General features: G+C 37.8%; 1 protein-coding gene across 8 annotated transcripts in view; it reads left to right on the top strand.

Moving 5' to 3' along the window:
* Window positions 1–20161, top strand: part of LOC135313453 (serine/threonine-protein phosphatase 6 regulatory subunit 3-like) — a 50068-nt gene extending 29907 nt beyond the window's left edge. For 7 of the 8 annotated variants that reach the window (XM_064452381.1, XM_064452378.1, XM_064452379.1 and 4 more), the window contains 11 exons: window positions 24–136; window positions 810–923; window positions 1593–1722; window positions 3523–3675; window positions 5644–5793; window positions 6272–6336; window positions 8915–9030; window positions 9416–9501; window positions 14073–14159; window positions 17784–17881; window positions 19975–20161. In XM_064452381.1, coding sequence (XP_064308451.1) covers window positions 24–136; window positions 810–923; window positions 1593–1722; window positions 3523–3675; window positions 5644–5793; window positions 6272–6336; window positions 8915–9030; window positions 9416–9501; window positions 14073–14159; window positions 17784–17881; window positions 19975–20146 — 1284 coding nt within the window. In that variant the 3' untranslated portion in view covers window positions 20147–20161. The remainder of the gene's footprint in view (window positions 1–23; window positions 137–809; window positions 924–1592; window positions 1723–3522; window positions 3676–5643; window positions 5794–6271; window positions 6337–8914; window positions 9031–9415; window positions 9502–14072; window positions 14160–17783; window positions 17882–19974) is intronic. The other variant, XM_064452383.1, reaches the window with a different exon arrangement.
* Window positions 20162–23124: the final 2963 nt, after the last annotated feature.

Genomic DNA, 23124 nt, shown 5'->3' with positions numbered 1-23124 from the left:
GAAAAGCTGTTTTTCTGTTCCAGAGGCATTCAAACGCGTCACAGTCACTCTGTGAAATTATTCGTCTAAGCAGAGACCAGATGTTACAAGTACAGAACAGTTCAGAACCAGACCCACTGCTTGCAAGTCTAGAGAAGTAAGTTGGTTTGCTGAACTTCATAATTTTTTCTTCAGTTCATAAATAACATGATTTTTTATGTTTTGACCTTGAAATCCTTCAGAAATGGCAAGCTTTGCTTTTCAGGTGAATTTTATTGCCTACCTGTTCTCTGTTTGTACGATTTTAAAAAACTCAACAAGTAAGCAGAGCCCACCTGGATGACTTCCATGGGGGGGGGTTGTCTCATTAAAATTCTGTATTGCTGAAGTTAGTGGGATCAGACATGTGGAGGTCAGCTTGATATTGTGCAGGGTACGCATGGGAGACTTTGGGTTTGATCTGTTATTTGTTTTAAGTTAATCTAAGTGTGTTTCTGGTAGAGGAGATTCTCCTGTATTCCCTTCTCCCCTTTGCTGCTTTTGGGTTTAGGCTTGTGTGGCTGTTATGGTAAGCTAAATCAGGTTTTTGGTCTGACTGAAAACTTCCTTTTTGTAGTGTTGGTGGTCAGATCAAAGAACTAGATCTAGGGATATATGGTTGGGGCAGAGAGGATGGGAGTGATTGTCCTAGTGGTACCTGCTAGCTTGAAATAGCTACTAGTTTTCTTTGTGTTATCCCATTATTTCACATGGGCAAATGGTAGCTACTTCTGTTTAACAGCTGTGTCCTGAAGTAGTGTTATATCTGATGCCAGTGCTTTTCTTTTCAGACAAGAAATCATAGAGCAGCTGCTGTCTAATATCTTTCATAAAGAAAAAAATGAATCTGCGATAGTCAGTGCAATCCAAATACTCTTGACCTTGCTTGAGACAAGACGACAGACGTAAGTGTTCTTATTTTGCTTAAATTATACTTGCATAATTTAACTAAACTACTGATCAGCAATAGCAAGTGTCTTCCATGTACTTACGACTGAACCATTTTTGTGGCCTGTTGTAGCTGAAGTAGAAGCAAACCAAGCAATTGTGATTGGCGTTACTACGCTTTCACCAAATGAGTGGCCTTTCTGCAGTTTTTTTCTAGAAGCTAGTTTGAGTCCCACTTGACAGATAAATTATACTTCATCCATTAGTTTCTGGATACAGCGAATAGATTAAATATGTACAGTGCAGTGGGTGGGTATTGACTTTAAAAAAGTTATTGCAACTTCACTTTGAGAAACTGCTGAACAGATCTGTGGTACATTCAACTTATATTGTTCAGGATAGATGAGTGAAGCTCTTTATCTGCCTCAAAAGAGGAAATAGAACAGCTGTAATATTTAATATCAAAACCATATTGGAGGCTTCAAGCACAATAAACCTAAAAATGGTAGGGTTAGTGTTTGGATCTTGTTGAACCATTACTTCACACTTCATTTATATTTGTAACCGTCTGTTACTTGCCTCCTGCTCTTTCACATACCTTGAGAACCGTGACACTCAAAATCATACCTTAAAGATGTTTTACAACTAGTTTTGATACTATCAGATTTTGCTTTTGTGTGTTTTAGATTTGAGGGCCATATAGAGATCTGTCCTCCAGGCATGAGCAATTCAACATATTCTGTCAACAAAAGTGTTTTAGAAGCCATAAAAGCACGCCTTTCATCCTTCCATGAACTCCTACTTGAGCCTCCAAAAGTAAGTGAGACCTCATCTTACCAAACTAATTGAAACAAGACTGTTACTGTGTGACTGTATCTTAGGCAGGTTATGATAACAAACAAAATCTGGTTCGACAACTTTCGGGCAAGTGCCCAGGCTCCTTCCCAGCCTGTTGTGAGCTTTGCTTTTCGTTGTTGTCCCTGAGCCATTATGTTATGCTAATTGATGTGCTTTTCCAGTGTGAGCTTTAATTGGCAGAATAGTCTTGACGCAATTACTTCTTCCTGAAAGCAGTAAAGTGGTTTGCTCTATATTCTCAAGGTGGGTCCTGTTTTCTGCTTGGAAATCCTATCTGGATAAGGAACATGGACTATGGATGCCTCAGTTGTCTGGAACTTTGGCATGGCCTGCATGAGGCCTGCACAAGTCATCTAGACTTGCCCAGGACCCAAGTAGAGTAGCTCCACGTTGTGTACCCTGTGCTCTGGGCATGTTAAATTCTTTGGGATTTTAAACTGATTTAAGCAACTTACCTATGTCATGCTGTTGCAAAAGATAAATACAAGGTGTATAAATAGGGGGTTCACCTAGAATCTGTTTATATTTTTCCGCTCAAATTTTCACTGGCAGAACTTCAGCTGGAGTACTGTACCCTGAAGTGGGTCCATAAGAGAGAAGGACCTGTGGGTTGAAATGAAAACAAAGACCAGAGGCATATAAAATATTAGATGAGGGGGTGTCAAGGTAGTGTTAAAGTTTATTTCAGCCTGGAGAAAATTAGACCTCAAGATTTCAAAATGCAGCAGAGGTAATAAAATGCAAAGAAACTGTTTTCTTTATTGCAACAACATGGCAAGATACAGGTCTATATTACAGTAAAAGCAGGGTCACATTAAGATACATGATTTATTCAAATGTTAAGTACATCCAACCATCAGAAAATACTCATCTAGTGAAGTTATTGAAGAACCTCCTTAGATTATTGCCTTATGTGAGGAATGGAATAAGTGAATTAGCAGGATGTCAGCCTCTGCAAGGGTGGTGCTGGTCAGGCAAAAATGACATCCAGTGTTACAGAAGGCAGTAGGGGCCTCCTTGTCAAAATATGTTTGTGCCTTAGGATAGGAAGACACTTTCATTATGCAGCGAGCAGGGGAATTAATATTTGCTGCTAGATTTTTTAGCTGTTTGGTAGCTAATACCAGACTTTTCTTATTGGCACGTAGTTATGTGACAATAGTTCTAGTTTGTTAACCAGCTAAAATTTCAATGTAAGAACCACGAAGCTTATGGCTGTAATACAAGGATCCGTAGTGCATGGAAAGAGATCATTGCTGTGTTGGAAGTAACTCTTTCAACTCCTTCAGAGACTACAGATGGAGCTTGTTTAGTGTATAACACTAGAATAAGGCACCAGAGAAGCTTGTTGCTTAATGAAATTGATTTCAGGTATATGAAGTTAGGGTTTTTGAAGCATTATTTCGATACTGTCCACTATAGCTGTACATCGATTAACCGGTGAGAAGCATTTCCTAGGAAGTCTACCCTAATTCCTTGGGTAGAATGCATCTACTTTAAGATCCTGTCTGTAGTTAACAATCAGTTTTTACATTGTTGTTTGTTTCATATAGCTGCTTTTAATGCTTCCTGTCTATGGAGTTAAAATAAGCTATAGTGTTCAGAACTAAAATCCTTTTTGCAGGGTGAAGGTAAGGCTTGCTGAAGGACTGATTGTGTGTTTTTTTTTTAAGCACTACTGTGTCATTGTGCGTAGTAATGATGAGCTGGTTTTTTTTAAAGAGATTTTAATGGGGTTTATGTATGTACTTTTTTCAGAAAAGTGTCATGAAGACAACCTGGGGTGTATTGGATCCACCTGTGGGAAACACACGCTTAAATGTGATTAGATTAATATCTAGCCTTTTACAGATGAATACAAGCAGCGTGAATCAGGAGCTTATAGAGCTTAACAGCATAGGAGTAATATTGGTAAGAACTTTATGCCGCTTTCTTTATTTTTATGGATTGCTATTAAGATCGTGTCTGTTTTTTCTGTCACTGCAGATAACTTGTAGTGTATTTTCCAGCCTAACTTTTCAGCCTGTTTGTGTTGTGGCTTCTTTTGTACTGTTTAAGAACTCCTAATATTGGATTTTACTGTTAAATTCATCGTTCTGAAGTAAGCATTTTCTTCCTATCACTTGACTGGTTCTTATTCTCTACACCTTCATAAGTACATGAAGTGGTTTTCTTAACAAACTTAGGTTTTTCATCTGTGTTCTCAAATTTTCAGCCATGTTCAAGGCTTCCCTGCTGTTTTTGTACTTTTCCTAAGCTGTTCCCTCAAAACCCCTATTCCTTTCTTAATAATATATGGGACATAAAATGGAATTTCAGCACTGTCCTATAAGAGGACAGTTACTCTTGGTAGCTCATACACCTTCAAAGCAAGATGTTGCACAAAAAACTTTCAGTCAGTTAACTTGCTGTTTTTTCCTAATGTGGAATGTGTACCTTGAGTAGTTCCTACTTCAGCTATAGCAGGACATACTCTTTTGTGTTTAGGTTGACCAAAAAATTCAAATGTTGGTATGAGATTAAAAACAACTATCAAAACATGCTAGAATTTATACTACAGTTTCTGAATACAACATGTAAACTTTTTCTTCTAAGCAGGCAGTTGCAAACTCAAAGTGTAAGTATTTTCGCTGCCCCAAATTGTTTTATATTAAAATACCTTTTTCCTTCAACTAATTTAATACAGCTATGGTTGTAATGTCTTCATCTCAATTTCGCCACACAACTTGGGTTTGTGGACAGGTGCTAACTTCACTGTAACTGAAGATTTCCTAGATGTGTTGTCTAAGGGAATGTACATGATATGAGCATTTGCATGTTCTTATAAGTAGATTATTTTGTAAACTAAATTCAGTGAGGGTTGAACATGCTTTTCTGTAGCAATTTTTACATAAAGAGGAAAAGTAGTTAGAGCCATATAAACTTCTCAGTGCTTCACGCTGTTTGCTGAAACAGCACGTGGTTTACTGTGCAGACTTGACTGTTAGGAAGTGTCTAATTCCAGTAGCATATCTTTATGAGAGGCTGTCATTAGTTTAGGAGGACTGAAGGAAAATTGGAGATCTTTAGCCATATTTTGAATGAGACTTAAATTGTTTAATACTGTTCCAATCACTGCACATATTTCCGTAACTAATTTCATTTTACCAGTGACAGTGATCATTTAAGTTTTGCAGTAAGAAGTCTAGAATAACCAGACATAAAGCTTGGGAAAAAAAATCTTTCCTATGTTTAAGAGCAAAAATGTGGAGAACAAGGAACATGACTAAATAAACACTGCTAATTGTATCTGAACCTCAGTATTTGTCTTGTGTGAGGCATTTAATAATCTTAAATGGCATCTAGATTATCTAGGTAGCCTTCTGTAACAGAAGAATAAAATTAGTAGACGACAGGTTCAAAACACGTAGAAATGATTTTGTAAGGAATCTCACTGAAGTGAGGAGCACATTATAAGTGGTGGTGTAGATCCTAGAAGGTTAAGTGAACTCAAAGAGAAGTCTGTCAAGGGCTACTAAGGTCAAATAACACTTCTGACTCTGGGTGGCAGCTAGCAGAAAGAATGTAAGTGGGGAGTATCATTCCTCCCTGTCTGTCTTTTCTGAAAGTGCATTATTGGTTATCCATGGGATAAATCCAGTTACAACTGACTTTTTGTTCTGACCCCATATGATAGCCCTTGTGTTCAGATACAATAGCAAGCACAAGAATTAACATATTTGTAGGTCACAAATTTTCTCTTGCACAATAATACTTATTGAAGAACTTAAAGAACTGGTTCTTGTGTAGTCATTCAAATTACTTGCTAGGGTGAGATTATTGGTTATGTTTAATGAAAAGACCTTGGTTTGTCTAAACCTTGTTGAATTTGTTTTTCAGGACATGTTCTTTAAATATACATGGAATAACTTTTTGCATACTCAAGTAGAAATTTGTATTGCATTGATTCTTGCAAGTCCTCTTGAAAGCACAGAAAATGGCACAATTACAGATCAGGATTCCACTGCGGACAATCTCTTATTGAAACATGTAAGTTGTGGTTTTTCAGGGAATCTATTGAATTTTCTTGCCTCTGGGCTATCGTAGTAAAATTGGGATATATTTTATTTATGTATAGAAAGAATATGAATATTTATCTGTTTTTTCTTAATGTCAGTTTGGGGTGTTAAACCTGGGAGTCCTTAGAGGAGATTTTTGCTACCCCAAAGTGAGTGTGTGTGCAGAGCTGCAAATATCTATTTTCCTTGAAGGAGAAGTTCTGTTATTTTTAAGAATTAAAATTGCTATTTCAATAGCTTTATGCTACTGCAACTCAGCAGATGGAAGGAAGTAGAATTAATGTAGGTTTAGCTTTTAGGTTTCTGATTGCTGGTTCTGAACTTTAAACCTTTTGAGAATGTTCATCCTAAACCTGAAATTAGTTGGCATGTAAGACTGTATTTGTTAAAATCAATTGTAAAATGTGTTCTACTTTACTGTTACTAAGCATATTTTGCTCTTTTGATAGCTCTTCCTTAAGTGCCAGTTAATAGAACGAATACTTGAAGCATGGGAGATGAATGAGAAGAAACAGTGAGTAACTAGTTTTCTCAGTCCCTGCAATTGTCTACATAAGACTTGAATTGTGAAACAAATGTATGACTTATAACTGATCTGGCCAGTTCTAAAAACACCTGTAGGTTAATGTTTGCATTAAAGCTTTCTCTCATACTGCTTTTTGGCAGCATTCTAATGCATTTTCCCATGACTCTTTGAGGAGACACTATTTGTCATTCTTGCTGTGTTTAAGATATTACTATGATCTTCAAAGTCTATCCATATCCAAGCACAGAAACATATGTTAAGTTTTGAGAGGACAGGAAATATAAGCAACTGAAAATTATTTATAAACACATCAAAGTATAATACATAGTGGGGAGCAACAGACTCTGAAGTAGTAAAAGCCAAGTCCTCAGCAATGGGCTACCTTCTAAAAGTATGTGTTTGTGCAAGAACAAGAATGAAAGTTTCAAGTAGCTAATGTTGCTGGAAACTGTGTTCATAGCAGGAGAAAAACCCCTCTATCTTCACCTGAAGTGGTAAAACAGCTCTCTGATGGCTCGTAAGTTTGCCTCAGGAGATAGTGAACAGTAAATGTTAGAGCTAACTTACCAAAATACTGAATTAGCTGACTGGGATAGTGTTGCTGGTTTGCTGGTGTATTATTTGAGACAGTTCTACTTCCCAAAATATGCCTCTTAGTATTTGATGTGAATCAGTAAATATATGGCTAATGTAACTGACCTGAAAATAAGGATGTTCAAGTAGGTGAAGAGGGTGCTACAAAGAGGAATGTGACTTAACTGTAGAAAACACGCTCTCCCAAATGTATTTTGTATCATAGTCTCCTAAGGTTATAGAGAATTGTCAACTTCTTCACAAATTAGACTCTCAAAGGAGAGAAGTACGGAAAGCTATTTCCATAGATCCAACCTAGAACTATCCATTGATTGAATAAGAATGTTCTTGATCCAGGGCTTACCATAGGGATGGATGAATTAAATACTTAGTCTCATGTTTGCAAATACAAATTTGGAAAATATTGTTGGAAACCTCAAACTGTGCTTTCGTCTGGAAAGAATTGATTTTAGTTTGTGAGAAATGAGCAGGCTGTAAGTAATTCACCCTTTTATCCAATTTTGTACAGGTATGACTGCAAATATAAGTTTTTAAGAAGAGGTATTATTAGCTTAGCTGCTTCAGGAAATGGACTTTTCTTTTTATGCTTTTGTATTCTGTCACTTAATGTTATTTTGAGCAGCTCTAGGAGCTTGATAGTGGCTGCTTTTTGCTGGTAAATATCTGACATCTGACATAGTAAAAAGCTGTTTGATTCACTCAGATTGATAAGCATTTGCTAACAGGAGATAAAATCATGCTCTAGCCTTTTTGGCTAGGCAATGGCAACTCAATCCACTTCGTCAAATGCAAGTGCTTTTTATGGCATAGCCTGTATTAGAAATTATAACCTTTGCCACCATCACGTGTTGCTTGTTTTGAATGTACTTGTTACCTAAGCAGTCAAGGAAATAAGACAGGAATCTCAAGCTGTTTCTGTAAACAATGTGATACTGTTTCATTCATGACATCTTGCATTGACGTAACATCATTTCAGTTACCTCCTGTGTTAGATGATGATAGTGGTGGAAAATCAAGTCATGTGATTTGTGTTTGCATAACATAAGCTACTTCCTGAAGTGCTGTCACTTTACAAAGATTTCAGTCAAGTTCATGGGAGGTTGGTCTAGTGTGTCTTTCTGAGTGTGTCTTTCCTGTTTGTTTGTTTTTTTTTTTTAAAAAAGCACAGAACTTTAAAAAGCTGACACAGCAAATGTCAGGTTAGTTTGCAGCTAAATGTTAAAAATTCAGTCCAAGTCAGAGCTCTTGCTTCAGCTTTTAGGTCAGCTCGAAATTGGTTCCAGCTGATCATAGCTACTCAAAGCACTACTCTAAATGCTGGTGATTCCTATTCTGACAAAGCAATTCTGTCACAAAAATATTCAAACCACCTTGTAATTGTACTTCTGGTATGTGCTTAAATGTTGTTCCTAAACTCCAGGAAAGCACTTATCCTGACTTAAATTTCAGTTGGTCATACCATTCCATCCCTGTAGGCTAAATGTAATGTTAAGAAGCTCTGCAGTACAAGGACACACATTGGATTTAAGAATTTTTGTTTATGATTATGGACTCAAAGCTCAGAGAATGTTCCCTGTATTGAGGTTTTGGAAAATAGTGTCAGCAACAGGGATTTCCTAAAATCTGTGGATCTGTTGTTAATTGTCTTTATCAAGGTAATGCTGTACATTTTTTCTTTCTACACACAAACGTGAAAGCAGAAATAATCTGTTAGATACTCTGCACATCCTTCTTAAAAGACTTAACAAGCAGGTAAACTACCGAACTGGCTTAGTGTAGTCAAACCAGTTGGTATCAGGAATTCTTCAGTATTTTTCTGAACCTTTGGTTTTAGGATGCAACTCTTCTGCTTAAGAATCAATACGTTATTTGTGTTAAGTAACTTCTTGACTCTGGTAGAGTGTTTTATAACGAAATATAGTAGTACAGTTGGTCTGAGTGTGGGCAGTTGAATTCCTTTTGTCTCTTGCAGGGCTGAAGGAGGAAGGCGGCATGGCTATATGGGTCATCTTACAAGGATAGCAAACTGTATTGTGCATAGTACAGATAAGGGGCCAAACAGTACACTAGTCCAACAGCTCATTAAAGGTAATGTTAATGGTCTTACGTTTGTCTTCGTGGCTTTCAGTATCAAATTTTGAGGAAATGAATCAAACTTAAATTAAGGCAGCAGTTGGATAAAAGAAGAAAATATTACTTCTGATGCATTCAATTTTAAACCAACCATCCTTAAACATATGCTGAAGTCCTTTTTAGTTTTTTTCAAACAGTATCAAAACTCCCTGGAATAAATGCGAAGAGATGCTCACCTGCTTGATTTGGACTTGTTTGCTACATGGAGCAATCCTTATGGATTTAGGAGGATGTATATGTCCTTTGCAGTATTTCTGGTAGAGCAGGAGAGAAAAATTAAAAATTAAGTGATGCTCTGTTGTTGATAATATTAAATTGGGGTTTTTGTTTCCTATGCTAGAGCTTCCAGAGGAGGTCAGAGAGCGATGGGAGACATTCTGCACAAGCTCTTTAGGAGAAACTAACAAGAGGAATACAGTGGACCTGGTAAGTAGTGATACATAAGGTATCAAAATTTACTTGGACCCCAGTTTCTTTTTGTCATTAGCACAGCCAGTCTTCCCAGCTACCATGTACTTGTGTCAACAAGTACACCTTGTTGCTGAGCTATGGAACTGATAATTCTTTAGTTTACTTCTCAACTAAAGCTGTACCATTAATATTTTGTATGGGAATCTTCTAGTAGCTCAGTTTGTATTATTCATCCCAGACAATCGCCAGGAAGGAAGACTTTTTTTTTTACAGCTTCAAGTTAGTGTCCTTAAACTCCTGTCTGCTTGAAGCATACAAATTAAAACTGCAGAAGCAGGTGTTAATTGCTTTATGTACAGTATGTAAATGAGCCTGTAAGTTTAATGCAAAAATGCTACCTGCATCCCGCTGCATGTGTTAGTGACCTTGCTTAAGTGAAGTAATTTTACATACTTCTGTTGTACACCTGTTACATTTCTTCTGCTCATAGCAGTAGTGATTACACTTCTACTTAGGTTTAGCTTTTTTCTAAGTGTATGAAGAGGTTTTGTGTAATCGTGTTAAATATACAATTTTAAGAGTAATCACTTGCAGAGGCAGTTTCCAATGTCAACAGACTGATTACTAACATACCTGACTTCTCTAGGAGTGCAGTGCTTTGCATGTGGCTTCATTACCTTGTGCTGATGCTATATTAATTGGGCTATTCCAGTATAATATAGCAACTGGAACATAATGCTAATGTGATGTGTGTGGCAATAGAAGCAACAGGAAATTAATCTGAAACTGTGCAATTTGTGGAAATGACCAAATGATCTACAGATGATATTTTTTGTGTGAGCCTGTGAATGCAAAGTAGTTAATAGTACTTGTAAAATAACAATGTTTTCCTCTTGCTAGAAACTAATGCTTGGTCAAGGCCAAGAGAAGAGTCATCTAAACAGGCAGAATTTTAAGTTCATTTATAATTAATAACATCATAATTGGCTCTTCAGATACATAATCATTTGCTTGGGTGTACTTGATGTAATAACAGTTAAACATCATTTAAAACATATCTCCAAACTCCACAGTCTTCAGCTGAATAGAAATACGAAGCATTAAAACAAACTCTTGTATCTAAAATGCCATCTGGAAGATACAGTGTTGAATTTCTAAAGTTATCGGCTTTATTTCTGCTTGTGTGATCAATTCTTATGAACATTCGATTAGCATTTAGTTCAAAGATAAACAGTCATGGAAAGCGCATTGTGGTGTAAGAGACAGTAAAAAGATCTCGGAAAACTCAGCTTGTTGTTTTACTCAATCAAGTTTAAGTTGATTATTGCATGGGTCTATCCTGAAAGCCCAGCCCCATGGTATTTCTTCCCAGTCATACTGTCCTCTAATATCCATGCTTTTGATCTGTGACTTGGTCTCCATAAACCTGTTCTCTCCATCTATAAACCTGGATAACTTGATATGTCTGAGTGAGCTCTTCTGTAAGCTTATGAAAGCATCCTCGTTTAAAACAGCAGCTTACTAGAACTACTGTTTATACCTGAAAAATTATATGCCTAATTTGAAGTGCAGATTTTCAGTGTCCCCAGTGCAAGATCTTAAGCACACCTTTCTTAATATTCTGTGGACTTAGTTATATTTATTACTGGGTAGATGAGTAGACTGATTTATTTGATTCAAGGTTTTCCTGTCCTAAGCAAGCTGTTGAGCAAAATGTAGTTATGGGTGATATAATAGTTATGCAAACAGTTCCTGACCTGAATGACCAAACTATGGTTTACTGTTTTACTTGATTTTCTTCAGTCAACTTCCTGGATTTACTAAGCTTAGATTATCTGATCTTTATGTGTATGCATACTCTTACAATGTGAAGTTCATTTTAAAATATGTAAATAAGTTAGCTGTGTGAAGGCTACGGAAGTAACTGATTTTGTGAGTACTTCCAGTGCTTCAGTGATCTGGTGCTCAGCAAAGAAAGGTCTCTTACTGTAATGGCACAAGGTATGTCATCCTGGGGTCCCATGCATAATGAACTGCTTCTGCAGCCATGAGACTGTTCTTGTATCAGGGAAGTTGACTGTAAATCTATCAACACTATCCCTTTCATTCTCTTTCTCCCTCTCTAGTCTTTTCTAGCTTGCAGACAAGTTCTTGTGGCATTTTCTAAAACAACAGTAACTGCAGACTTAAGTCTGCTACGTGCTTGCTTCTCAGAGTTTCCCCAAGACACTTTACAGGAAGCTTCTTTTTGTTTTTTCCACTGCTAATTGTCCTGTTAGAAGGTAGGCAGTGCTTTGCTAAGCTTACCTACTTACACTTACCTAGCTGAAGATAAAATACATGTGGAGTAATTGTTCATTTTCCCTTTAGACAAGGTGCATTAATGAAGCTGGTACAGTGAAGAATGCTATACAATTTATGATGCTAGGTTTGTACAAGAGACTCTGTATAACTTCAGGTGTGTCTTCATGGCATCCTTCCAATATTAGTCATGATATTGAATGTTTGTGAGGCATACTTAAAGACTAGTTGAGGAGAGTATACTTCCCCTAAGACTAAAAATAACAGTCTACAGGACAAATTGTTTGTTGTTGCCTTAAAAGTCACCGTATGGTTCCTTTCCCTTAAGGAAAATCCTTTTCAATATTACTGGGAAATGAAGTAGAAAAATGCCACACATTAGAATTAATTATTTGCAAAAAGTGATTGTGCTGTGTGTTAGTGTTAGAAAGTGACTGGTCTGAACAGTGAGGAGCTTAAGTAAAGAATTAACTACTCGAATTTGCAGTGGTCATTGCCACTCCCTTACCTGGCATTATTCTGCCATTTATTTATTAGGGTGGAATAATGCTAGTATCTTCTTTCAGGTTTGTGCTTCAGCTACAGCAGCTGGCAGAAAACAAGAGAAGCAACTAATGTATCTTAGGCTTTATGTCCTGTTGGTTCCCAGAGGGAGAGTTTGAGGGAGGAGAAACTGTCTCGCTAAGAGTTCTGAGCTTGTTTCTGCTATAGCAGTAAGGGCAGGATTTCTAGTGGGGATTAACTTGTTCATTAGTAGTAACTAAAACTGTATAAACAACAACTTGGTTTTTGGTGTCATTTTGCCCAACAAGTTGCAGTTGTAGAAGGAGTAGTTATATTAACTTTTGTCCTCTCAAAATGTTGCCACTTGAGGGGCACTATCTAGGGCAGCTCAGCTTGTGGTATGGAATGCCATATAGTTAACTTGAAGTGTGTAGACTTTGCAAGAATATTTTAATAAATATACACTGAGCACTAACCTTCAATGGACTTGGTCTGTCATTTGATAACAGTTCTTCTCCAGACACACCAAGCCCAGAGATTATTTGGTACATTACTATTCTTCCCACCTATTGACAGTTTTAGTGTTAATAGTGAATTTCTGAAGGAAACCTGACCTAACTTGAAGTTGGGGTACTTCTAGAATGAAATTGCAGCATAAGCCTGAATGGTAGATGTGCAAGAATAAAACCTCCCAATTTTTTTTTTAAGTAAATGTTATACTAACAGAGTTAAAAGCATAAAAGCACAATATACTTCAGGTAAAAACTTTCTTCATTTCTCTATCTCCTGCATGTGTGTCCTGACTGTAGCATTGTGGGAGCATAGAGAGGCATCTGTCTTTTATGAAGCCTTGTATGTGTTTCAGTACTCCTTTTGTATAGACTTGTACTTTCTTCAGAAAATAAGAAGAATCTATGAACCACCTGACTTCACTTGAGAATCTGTAACATGGAGCTCTGTGGGTGTGTAGAGTAATGCAATATGTTATAGTGCCGTATAAATTTTGTCATCTGTAGATGTGCTTTATACTAGTGATCCTTCACAGAGTATGTGTTAAGGGTCAGCTGTTGCTACTGTTAGTTCAGCTAGTTGCTGTCCCAGCTGAAATTGCTCTTGGAGTGCTGTTCTGTTTGAACATGAGTACTTCTAAGAACATGTTGCTTAGATAGCAGTGTCACTAAACAAACTACTCCCACTAGTTCTATGTCAGATCATCAGAAAAATATCTTCTTTCAAGTGTGATGTTCAAAATAGCAGTTGCTGTGGCAACAACTCCATGTTTGTTTCTGCAAGTACACATTGGTTGTGAACTTCTGAAGATTAACTCTTGTCTTTTTGTAAATGCTGTAGATACCTAAGACAGTTTCCTTTTCATTTTTATATATAGGAAAGAAGGAGGATCTCTATGTAATCTAGTATTTTCGTGGCTACTAATTCACTTGCGCTGTTCAACATATTTCATGCAGTACAAAGATACGATGCAAGTTTTGTCTCATTTTGCTTTAGATAACTGTCAGCTGTAGGACTGGCTTTTTTAATGTTAAATAGTCATTCTGAAGTAGTCAAAAGGTTTGGCATTTTGGGGGTATCTAATACTTGTGTGTGTTAATGTGTTAATGCTATTGAAATATTTCAGTGACTATTTTATGTGGTATAGCGGTTGGGAAAACGAAAAAATTCAGTTTCTTGTTTTGATATGAAACTGAAAATTCATCTAGATAGTCTGAGTATGCTTGAGTGTCTGTCCTATACTATGCAAATGACTGAATTCCTTTGTATAGGTTACTACCTGCCACATTCATTCTTCCAGTGATGATGAAATTGACTTTAAAGAAACAGGTTTCTCACAGGATTCTTCCTTGCAGCAGGTGAGTTGAATTCTTCTAACAGTGTAAGTTGTTCTTTCTGTAAAAATAAAGAAATTTTTAAAAAGCAGTGGAACTTGTAGTTCTATCACAAGTAAATACAAATCTAGAAAGTTTAAAATAAAACTTAGACTTTTGGGTGCACACAACTGTTTTATCAAACCCAGGGCTATGGTTTTTAACACAAGTCACAATATCTTGGTGTGTCTTCATTTTTAGTCTTTGATCATGCAGTGTATGCAGATCTCTACTTATTATGCCTAAGAACACATTTTATGCACCAGCTGTCTAGCTACGATGAACACAGTTTCTATGTTAACTTTAGTTCTTAGTAGACATAGATGTTTGAAATGATGGCTTCTAATTGTGTTTTCTAGCAAGTGTGAATTCCTATGAAAGCAAATATGGGTTTGTTTGGTGTTGGTAATAGATTTTTTTTCTTTTTTTTTTAAAAAAAGGACCCTTATTTTGATGAGGAAACAATGAGTATTGGCTATTTGTTGTTACATGCTTTTAGTGTTCGGCAAGATGTCAAGCTCTGCAGCTGTCACATCAATATAAGTGAAGAGCTAAGTAGGCTCCTGTGCCAGGTTGTATCTAGCAGCTTGAATGTTTTTAACTTTATAAGCCCTTGGTACATGGCAAGCATACATAGCCAAATCTCCCTGAACTAAATTTCCAATGAACTTAATCACTTATTTTTAAATTCAGTGTGTGCTTTTGACAACTCATTTGTGAGTGTTTCAAAGATGAGTATTTATAATTTAGTTTAATGAAGAAAAAAAAATTGAGACTGCCTAGGGAATCCACAGATCAACCAGACTGAAAGCTTAAGTCAAAGCTGTGTCCACATTGAAGTTTTGATGCTATCATAGCTGACTAATTGATAAAGATACTATTTAAAATGGCTATTAAGAGTGTTTTGTGATAAGCGATTATGGAGAACACTGCCATTTTGAAGAAGAATGACAGCATTTCTGTAATGGTACTGTCCAATCTGTAATATGCATATCTCTCATTTCTTTCACTGGTGGTGAAAGAGCAGGAGCCACGCGGAACAAGATTGTAGATAGGTCCCTTGTAGGGAATACATTAGTTATCTGGGTTATTAACCAAAATCTTTCAGCTCACACTAACAGCTATGTCGTAACTACTTAGTCTAAGACTGGCTTCAGTGCATCTTCTATAGATTTTATTAAAAGCAATTGCTTACCTAAGTTTGAATTGTGGGTGGTGGCTTAAGTTTTACGAATCAGATGCATTTATCTGACTTGGTGATTTTGTACATGTGAGGTGCACCTGAATACAAATTTTAGAGCTGCTACAGATAGCATGCAACTTATAATGAGGAAGTAAGATCTTCAAATATCTCTGCTTTTCATGCATCCACTTGATCTGCCATGCTGAGGCAATCCCAGCAGTTCCAGGTAGTTAATCTGGAGAAATGCAGACAGTCCAATGCTCTGTTTCTTTCAAGTTTGTCACTGTTTTCTTAATCTTTTTTTCCTAAGCCAAGCTAGTGAAATATGCAGTCTAAAGTAGTCTTGTGAAGAAAGCAGGATATTAGACAAGATAAATCACTGATGGGAAATGCACTGAAATTACTTAAAGCATTCTCCAGCTGCAAAAATTAATTCATAAAGGTTTCTCTGGCTTCAGCTAGTATACCCTATTCTAGACCTATAGTTAGAGGAAACATAAGGTAAACTTGAAAAATTCAAGTAGACCCATTAGGAATTGGATAAGGGAGGAAAATACTAAGGAACCTATTCATCTTCAGTTTATTTTTGTCAAATTTAACTTCTGCTTTTATGGAATTACATTTGCTATGACTTCTTTCTTTTGACATCAAAATCTAGTTCAATACTGTTTTCTTCTAATGGAGACCCTTTGTTCCAGAAAGGAAGGGTTCTAAAGATATGCTTTTTATGTAAGTTTCTGATCATCAAAACTGATGTCTTTGAAAATGTGTTTCATCACCTGGTTCTGGATTGTAAGGTTTCTTGTGCCAGCAGTATTTAATGTGCTGTCTTACTGTGGCTCTGGAAACTTTTACTCCAGGAAAGCATTCTTATCCTGTTCTCCACCAGCTTAGTAGCACTTTCTGTCTCTTTTAAGCATACTGAAAATATATTGGAGAATGGGATAGAACTGTCTAGTGTCTGAGATATGCAAGCAATTCATAACGGTGTTTTATATACTTGTAGGCAATTTTGATGTAGTGCTAAGATTTCACGCTAGTTATGAAGCTAGCTGATGTCATAAACAGAAAACTAAGGCATGAGGTTTATCCTGGGAGGGGGTGGTCTGAATGGTCATACCTTCTGTAAAACAGAACAAGTCTAACTTCTTTTGGGTTTTTTCTTCCCATAGAAGTAATTCATTGATGTCTTTCAGTCACACGTGCTTTTTAATATCCATAACAGTGAAAATATTTTACAGCAGAAGAGCTCAGTAACCAGTGTAGAGCAAAGTAATTATCTTATAGGGAGGACAGTCAGTAATTGACTGTCTACCTGTGTCATGTTGATATACTAACTGTGTTAGTATCAAATCCTAAAACTAGCAGACAGTAATGTAAAAATTACATCAAAAACGTAAGAAAGTTCTTGCACTAGCGCGGTTTAGCATAGTGACCCTACCAGTCATGAGGGTTTTTCAAACCCATTCCCAGCCCTGGTATTGTCTTGCTGTATACCTCATCCTTCTATATCTTCTCACTTTTACCTCCGCTTTTCATAATGCCTTAATCCAAACTTGCTTTTTTTGACCATTCTCTTGTTCTCTTCCCATATTCACTTTGTTCAGCTTTACCGCCTTCTTCAAAGGTTTTGTCTCTAAACTGTGCCCGTTTAGTTACCTGGGCAAGAAGCCAAGAGAGTTGATGTGACAGCTGTATTTCCTAGTGTATCTTAGCATTGGCTGACTTTACACATGGATAAACACTATTAAAAGTCCCTAGAGAATGTGTGATAATTCAATTATAGTCCTGGGAAATAAGGACTGCCTTATGGATAGGAGAAAATGCCTATGTGTACCTTAATGTGTGTATACCCATCTGCTGCCAGTTGACACTAGTGTCTTTATTAAAAAAAAAAAAGCAAAGCACAATTGAGTCAGTGACGCTGCACTGAGATAAAATGTTCAATAGTTTCGTTCTAGCTGTTGAATAGCCATTGCTGGTGTGTGTGCCTGGGACTGATATTTCTAGTGATAACTACATGGTAAATATCTAACTGTTCATTAGTATCTATATATAATGTACTTTTCTGGTTCTTACCATTTACAACTTCATGTTATTTTGAACAAAGACAGCTTTTTCTTTTATCTAGTATACTGTGTTTTTCACTTCTTTGGGGTGCATTTGGAAAGGTGCCTGTTAACATGATTAAACTAGAGATTTAACTTTCTTACTGAGAGCTGCTATTAGACTGGCTTTCAAGTCAGTAAATGTAAGTAGGTGTGTAGTTAGTGTTACCATTTAAAATCCAAATGTTAGGACAAATAGTTTTCCTGTCCTTTATGTTTAGACTAGAGACTTGTATTTCTTTGGAGCAAAATGGGCAAATAGGATTTAGAGTATTATTAGAATCATTATATCACTGTCGTTGGTCCTGGGGTTGCCAGGCCTTTTCTGATTATCAGATGCAACAAATGACGTCCAATTTTATTGACCAGTTTGGCTTCAACGATGAGAAGTTCGCTGACCAAGATGACATCGGCAAGTGAGTATAATGCTATACTGGCTTTGACTACAGTCTTGGGAGTTTCTTTTCTTACCGTGTATTTGGCTGTGCTTTTGCTGAGGATAAATACAAGCGTTTACTAATGTGAGGCACTTGCCAATCAGTCCTCTGTTTTTGTACCATGTATGTGGATTGATAGAAGCCTCCCTGAACAGTTTACAGAAGAAAGCAACAGGTTATCTTCCATTTCTAATGTCCTGGTTGTGCCAACATGAGAGCACAATGCTTGTGAATAAATAACTAAACTAAACTCTGCTTTTGAAAGCTATGTCTGTCCAATGACATGGTATTGTTGGGGGCAATTCAACTTTCTCAGTGCCTCAAGGTGATTTGCCCCCCCTCGCTCCACTGAATCTGTGTACCTGACCAGACGAATAGCTCTACTTTTAGGTTTTCCTGGAAAAAATGACAGGGACAACATGTCTGAGTGTACTTTTCTGTAGGGGACAGTAAGGAAGGGCATTGTAAATCTACCTTTGTTTTCAAGGATTAAGTCAGTTAAGAGTTGTTTCTACAAATAGGGTAAGTGATGAGGAAATGAGAACAATCACGGTGAGGTTAAAAGAAAATGAAAACAAACCCACCACAACAAAAATGCCCCACCCACCCAAAAAAACCAAACCAAAACAAAAAAAACCCCCAACAACCCAAACCTGAGCTCTTTCTTCAGTTCCAAGTAAACTGATGCCATAATGGGACAGGGAAAGAATGGGGCTTCTTGCTGAAAATAGAGCTAATCTTGATTTTGTAAGAATTCATGGATTGGGTTGCAAGAACGTGCAGATAAGAGTAAAAAGTGTTACTTGAAGATGGCTTCTAGAAGGGTAAAAGACAATAAAATGTCTCAGCGCTCTTCTGTAAGATACGTTTAGTAAGTGACGGTTGACTGAAGCTTGCACATGCCATTTAAGAAGCATTACTGCCTTTTTACACTGCATGATCTGCTGAGATTACAGATTAAGATGATGGGAGAGGAAGTAACTTTGTTAGAAGCAAGTGGATTTTGGCAGAGGTAGGAGTTGAAATTCCTTTAAGATTGTGCCTTTGGTAGTGTGTGGTCTTGGTGGAAAGAAGGCTATTTGTGTAAGCAGATATCTTGATTTATGGTAGGCATACTGACAATGTACTCATGAAATGAATTAAACTGTAGGAAAAAGTTATGCCTTTTGTGCAAGAATCAAGTACAGCTTAAATTATCTGCTTACTGTTGCACAGTAATTCAGTCACACTTAAAACTTGTGTTCTTTTAGACTACTTACCTTGTTCCCTACTTAGTATTGCAGTGAGGGTTAGAGGAAGAGTAGTATGGGCTCTGCTGAATGCGCTGCTATATTTGGCTAGAGCAAGAATGTATTAACTCTTCTGAAAGTCTGGTAGTATTTTCTGTCTCTTCCTCCTCTTGTTTCTTTTTGCTTCCCCTAAAGATTTCATTTTCCTAATGGTATTTTTAGTCTAAGACATGTTTGTAATTACTTCAGTGGAACTGCTCAATGGCTTAATATGTGAAGATGTGTAAAGCCTAATATTTTTCAGTTTGGAAAAAAACTTCAGTGATTGGTTTAAAGAAAATATAGAGATTCTTTTTTCTCTTCAGGAAACAGAGGTTGATATTACGTTTTTCACTTTCTTCCTGTTGAGAAGGTCCTTCTGTAGAGTGGTGAAATTAGAAGGTATAAGAACTGCTAACAAAGGATTTTAAGCTGTCTTATGGTAGGCCATAGTCAGATTAGACATTCTTTAGGCCTACATTTTTGTCCAGCATGTAACAGTACAGTATTTAAGATTTGCATATATAATTTTAATTATGCTTGCTAAGGCTTGTTGCATCTTCACAGCTAACTATAGGCTAGAGATGACATTGTTTTGTATTTTTGCTTAAAATATTTCACAGTTAGAAAAACTGTGAATGCCAGGCCTCCTCAATGTGGAATTTGACTGTTTTATGTTGGAAACTACTTTGTCTTTAATCTTACATTTTTTAGATTGTTGGAAAATGAAAAAACTAAGAAATGGTATGTCTTCCTGTCATAATACAGCATCTTGTTTTATTGGCTACATCTGCTTTTTTGTAGTGTTTCTTTTGATCGGGTCTCAGACATCAACTTTACCCTCAATACAAATGAAAGTGTAAGTATGTGTTCCTATACTGTCAGAAAAAAATTACTGCTTTTTAAACTTTGGTGTGATCTCAGAGTTTTGCTGGTGGTTATATTTACTCCTTTGATGTGTAATCTTTGGAAATAACTACCCTACCTTGATCCTGTATCATGACATTTTTCTAATTGGAATACTGATCACAAAGAACAGTAGTGTCTTAGAATTGCTTCTAATTTCTATGGCCAGGTTCAAGAACAGGCTTGGATCTGATCTGCGCATATTGCACACTTGGGTTTTATGGGTAGAACCTATTTCAGTCTTCCAGTGAAATTGTGGTGACGGGAAGTAAAGACAGAGACTTCAACCCTAGATATTATTTGTCAGTTGAGCTGAAATGAACCCCACAACAGAAAATAAAGCTGGAGTACTTGGTGGTCTGGTTATATGAAAAGCTATTCAATGTAATTCCTGTGTGCTGCTGTTGTGGTGTAGCCCCAGTCAACAACTAAGTACCACACAGCTGCTCGCTCACTTCCCCCCACCCCAGTGGGATGGGGGAGAGAACTGGAAGAGCAAAAGTAAGAGAACTTGTGGGTTGAGATAAGAATAATTCAGTAATTAAGATAGTAATAATAACAAAATAAAGAAAATAACGAGAGGCAAAACCCAAGGTGGGAAAAAACCCCCAAGTGATGCAATAGCTGACCACCCACTGACTGACGCCACCAGTCCCTGAGCCACAATCGCTGCTTCCCCCAGCCAACTCTCCCCTGCTAGTACACCCAGCGTGATGTCATATGACACGGAATATCCCCATTGCCAGTTTGGATCAGCTGTCCTGGCTCAGCCCCCTCCCCTCCCAGCTTCTTGTGCCCCAGCAGAGCACGGGAAGCTGGAAAAGTCCTTGACTAATGTAAGCACTACTTAGCAACAACTAAAACATGCGTGTGTTATCAGCATTATTCTCATACTAAGTCCAAAACACAGCACTAAACCAGCTACTAGGAAGAGAATTAACTCTATCCCAGCCAAAACCATAGGAGTATCTACCCCTTTTATTCCATACCATTTATGTCATGCTCAGGTCCCACACTATCCAATACAACCTCATTAACCACCACTCCCCTTCCCATCCTTTGATATAATACACAGATATCGTTCCATTAGTCTATGTCCCACCCCTGTAAAATGTCCACAAAATGTCTGTGGAGTTCATTTAGTCCACAACTTTGGGCTCCGTCTGTCACAACAGTCTCTTTCAGGGCAGGAGAGGTGGTGTGTGTGTGGTGTTGGATTGTTGCATGCTGATGTCAGTCTGTTCCGTCACTGCTGCACTTTGCTCGGTTAAATCAAAATTCATTCTCCATTAATTTGGAAGATTCCTACTGTGATACCATTGGTATGGCATATAGCAACCACAGAAGTGATGGCATACGATACTATACAGCAACTAACGTTATACCATTCACCTCTCTGGCTATTCTCACCCAAAATCAAATCCCCTTGAGGTACACATCGGACTTCTCCATCCTCCCGCATCACCCACCAAGTGCATCCAGGTCCTAGAGCAAAAGCAATCCCACAAATGGGTTTGCCTTTGCCCAAGACAGGAATAATCCAGACTGTTTGCCCCAGCATATTTTTTACATGTGCTACAGGGACTCTATCCCCTTCCACAGTACCTAAGTGTGTTGATTGGGCAGGGCTGTCTCGACTGGCGGATCCCCTAGTGTTGACGAACCAGGTGGCTTTTGCTAAATGTGTGTGTACCCCAGTGTTTAAATGTCCCACCCACCCCCCATACTGCTCTCAGTGGAGTCTTTAACAGTCCATTGTATCGCTTGATTTTCCCAGAGGCTGGTGCGTGGTAGGGGATGTGATACACCCACTCAATGCCACGCTCTTTGGCCCAGGTGTCTATGAGGTTGTTTCAGAAATGAGTTCCGCTATCTGACTCAGTTCTCTCTGGGCCGCTGTGTCACCATAAGACTTGTTTTTCCAGGCCCAGGATAGTGTTCTGGGTGGTGGCATGGGGCATGAGATATGTTTCCAGCCATGCAGTGGTTGCTTGCACCATTGTAAGCACATGGCACTTGCCTTGGGAGGTTTGGGGGAGTGTGATATAATCAATCTGATAGGCCTCCCCATATTTATATTTCAGCCATCGTCCCCCATACCACAGAGGCTTTAACTAGTTCGCTTGCTTGATTGCAGCGCACGTTTCACATTCATGGATAACCTGTGCAATAGTGTCTGTCCATGGTCAAGTCCACCCCTCGATCACGAGCCCACCTGTATGTTGCATGTCTTCCTTGATGGCCTGAGGTGCCATGGGCCCACCGAGCTATAGATAATTCGTATGTTGCCAGTCCAGATCCACCTGAGCCACTTCAATCTCAGCAGCCTGATCTACCTGCTGGTTGTTTTGATGTTCTTCGGTGGCCTGACTCTTGGGGATGTGAGCATCCACATGACGTACTTTTACAACCAGGTTCTCAATTTTTTAAGGATTATGCACTTGTTCAGGGGCGAAGTCCCAAGACACTGGAGGTGCCCACCATCCTAGCCATTTGCCCATACTACCCCACATATCCTGCCACTCACAGCTATCTAGTCTTGGGGCAGATCTCTGGATGATATTCGTAAATTGCTTATTAACCTTAGACAAAGCTGAAACAATATTCCAAATAAATACCAATAGATATATCTTAACTACCCAAGGATGTTTAAGATACTGAAAAGTTATTGTAATGAAGGAGGAGACATAGAAGAAGGTAGCGAAGATGCCATTCTGTATTTCCTCCATAAAAACCCCTCTCAGAGAAGGAGGTACAGTTGCTAATTGTCTCCATGAGGTGATACCCTAAGTACAGTAATGGCTTCAATGCAAAACACAAATACCCAATAAAGCTTAAGGCCAGTGTTTGAATAGCAAATCTCCCAGGCAAAACATTGCTAATTACTGCACAGCACAGCAAACTACAAAAACCAACACCAGTCTTTAACATGTACTGCAAAATTAAGAGCATGGTGCAGGTCAGATAAACTAACATTGAGAACAGATGAGTCAATGCTGTGACCAGCAACTGTTATTATCTCAAACCCTTTGTACCCCACGTTGGGTG

This window comes from Phalacrocorax carbo, chromosome 5, assembly GCF_963921805.1.
Source record: "Phalacrocorax carbo chromosome 5, bPhaCar2.1, whole genome shotgun sequence".
NCBI classification, from domain to species: domain Eukaryota; kingdom Metazoa; phylum Chordata; class Aves; order Suliformes; family Phalacrocoracidae; genus Phalacrocorax; species Phalacrocorax carbo.
The sequence above is the reverse complement of the archived record's forward strand: the minus strand, read 5'-3'. Positions and strand labels throughout refer to the sequence as shown.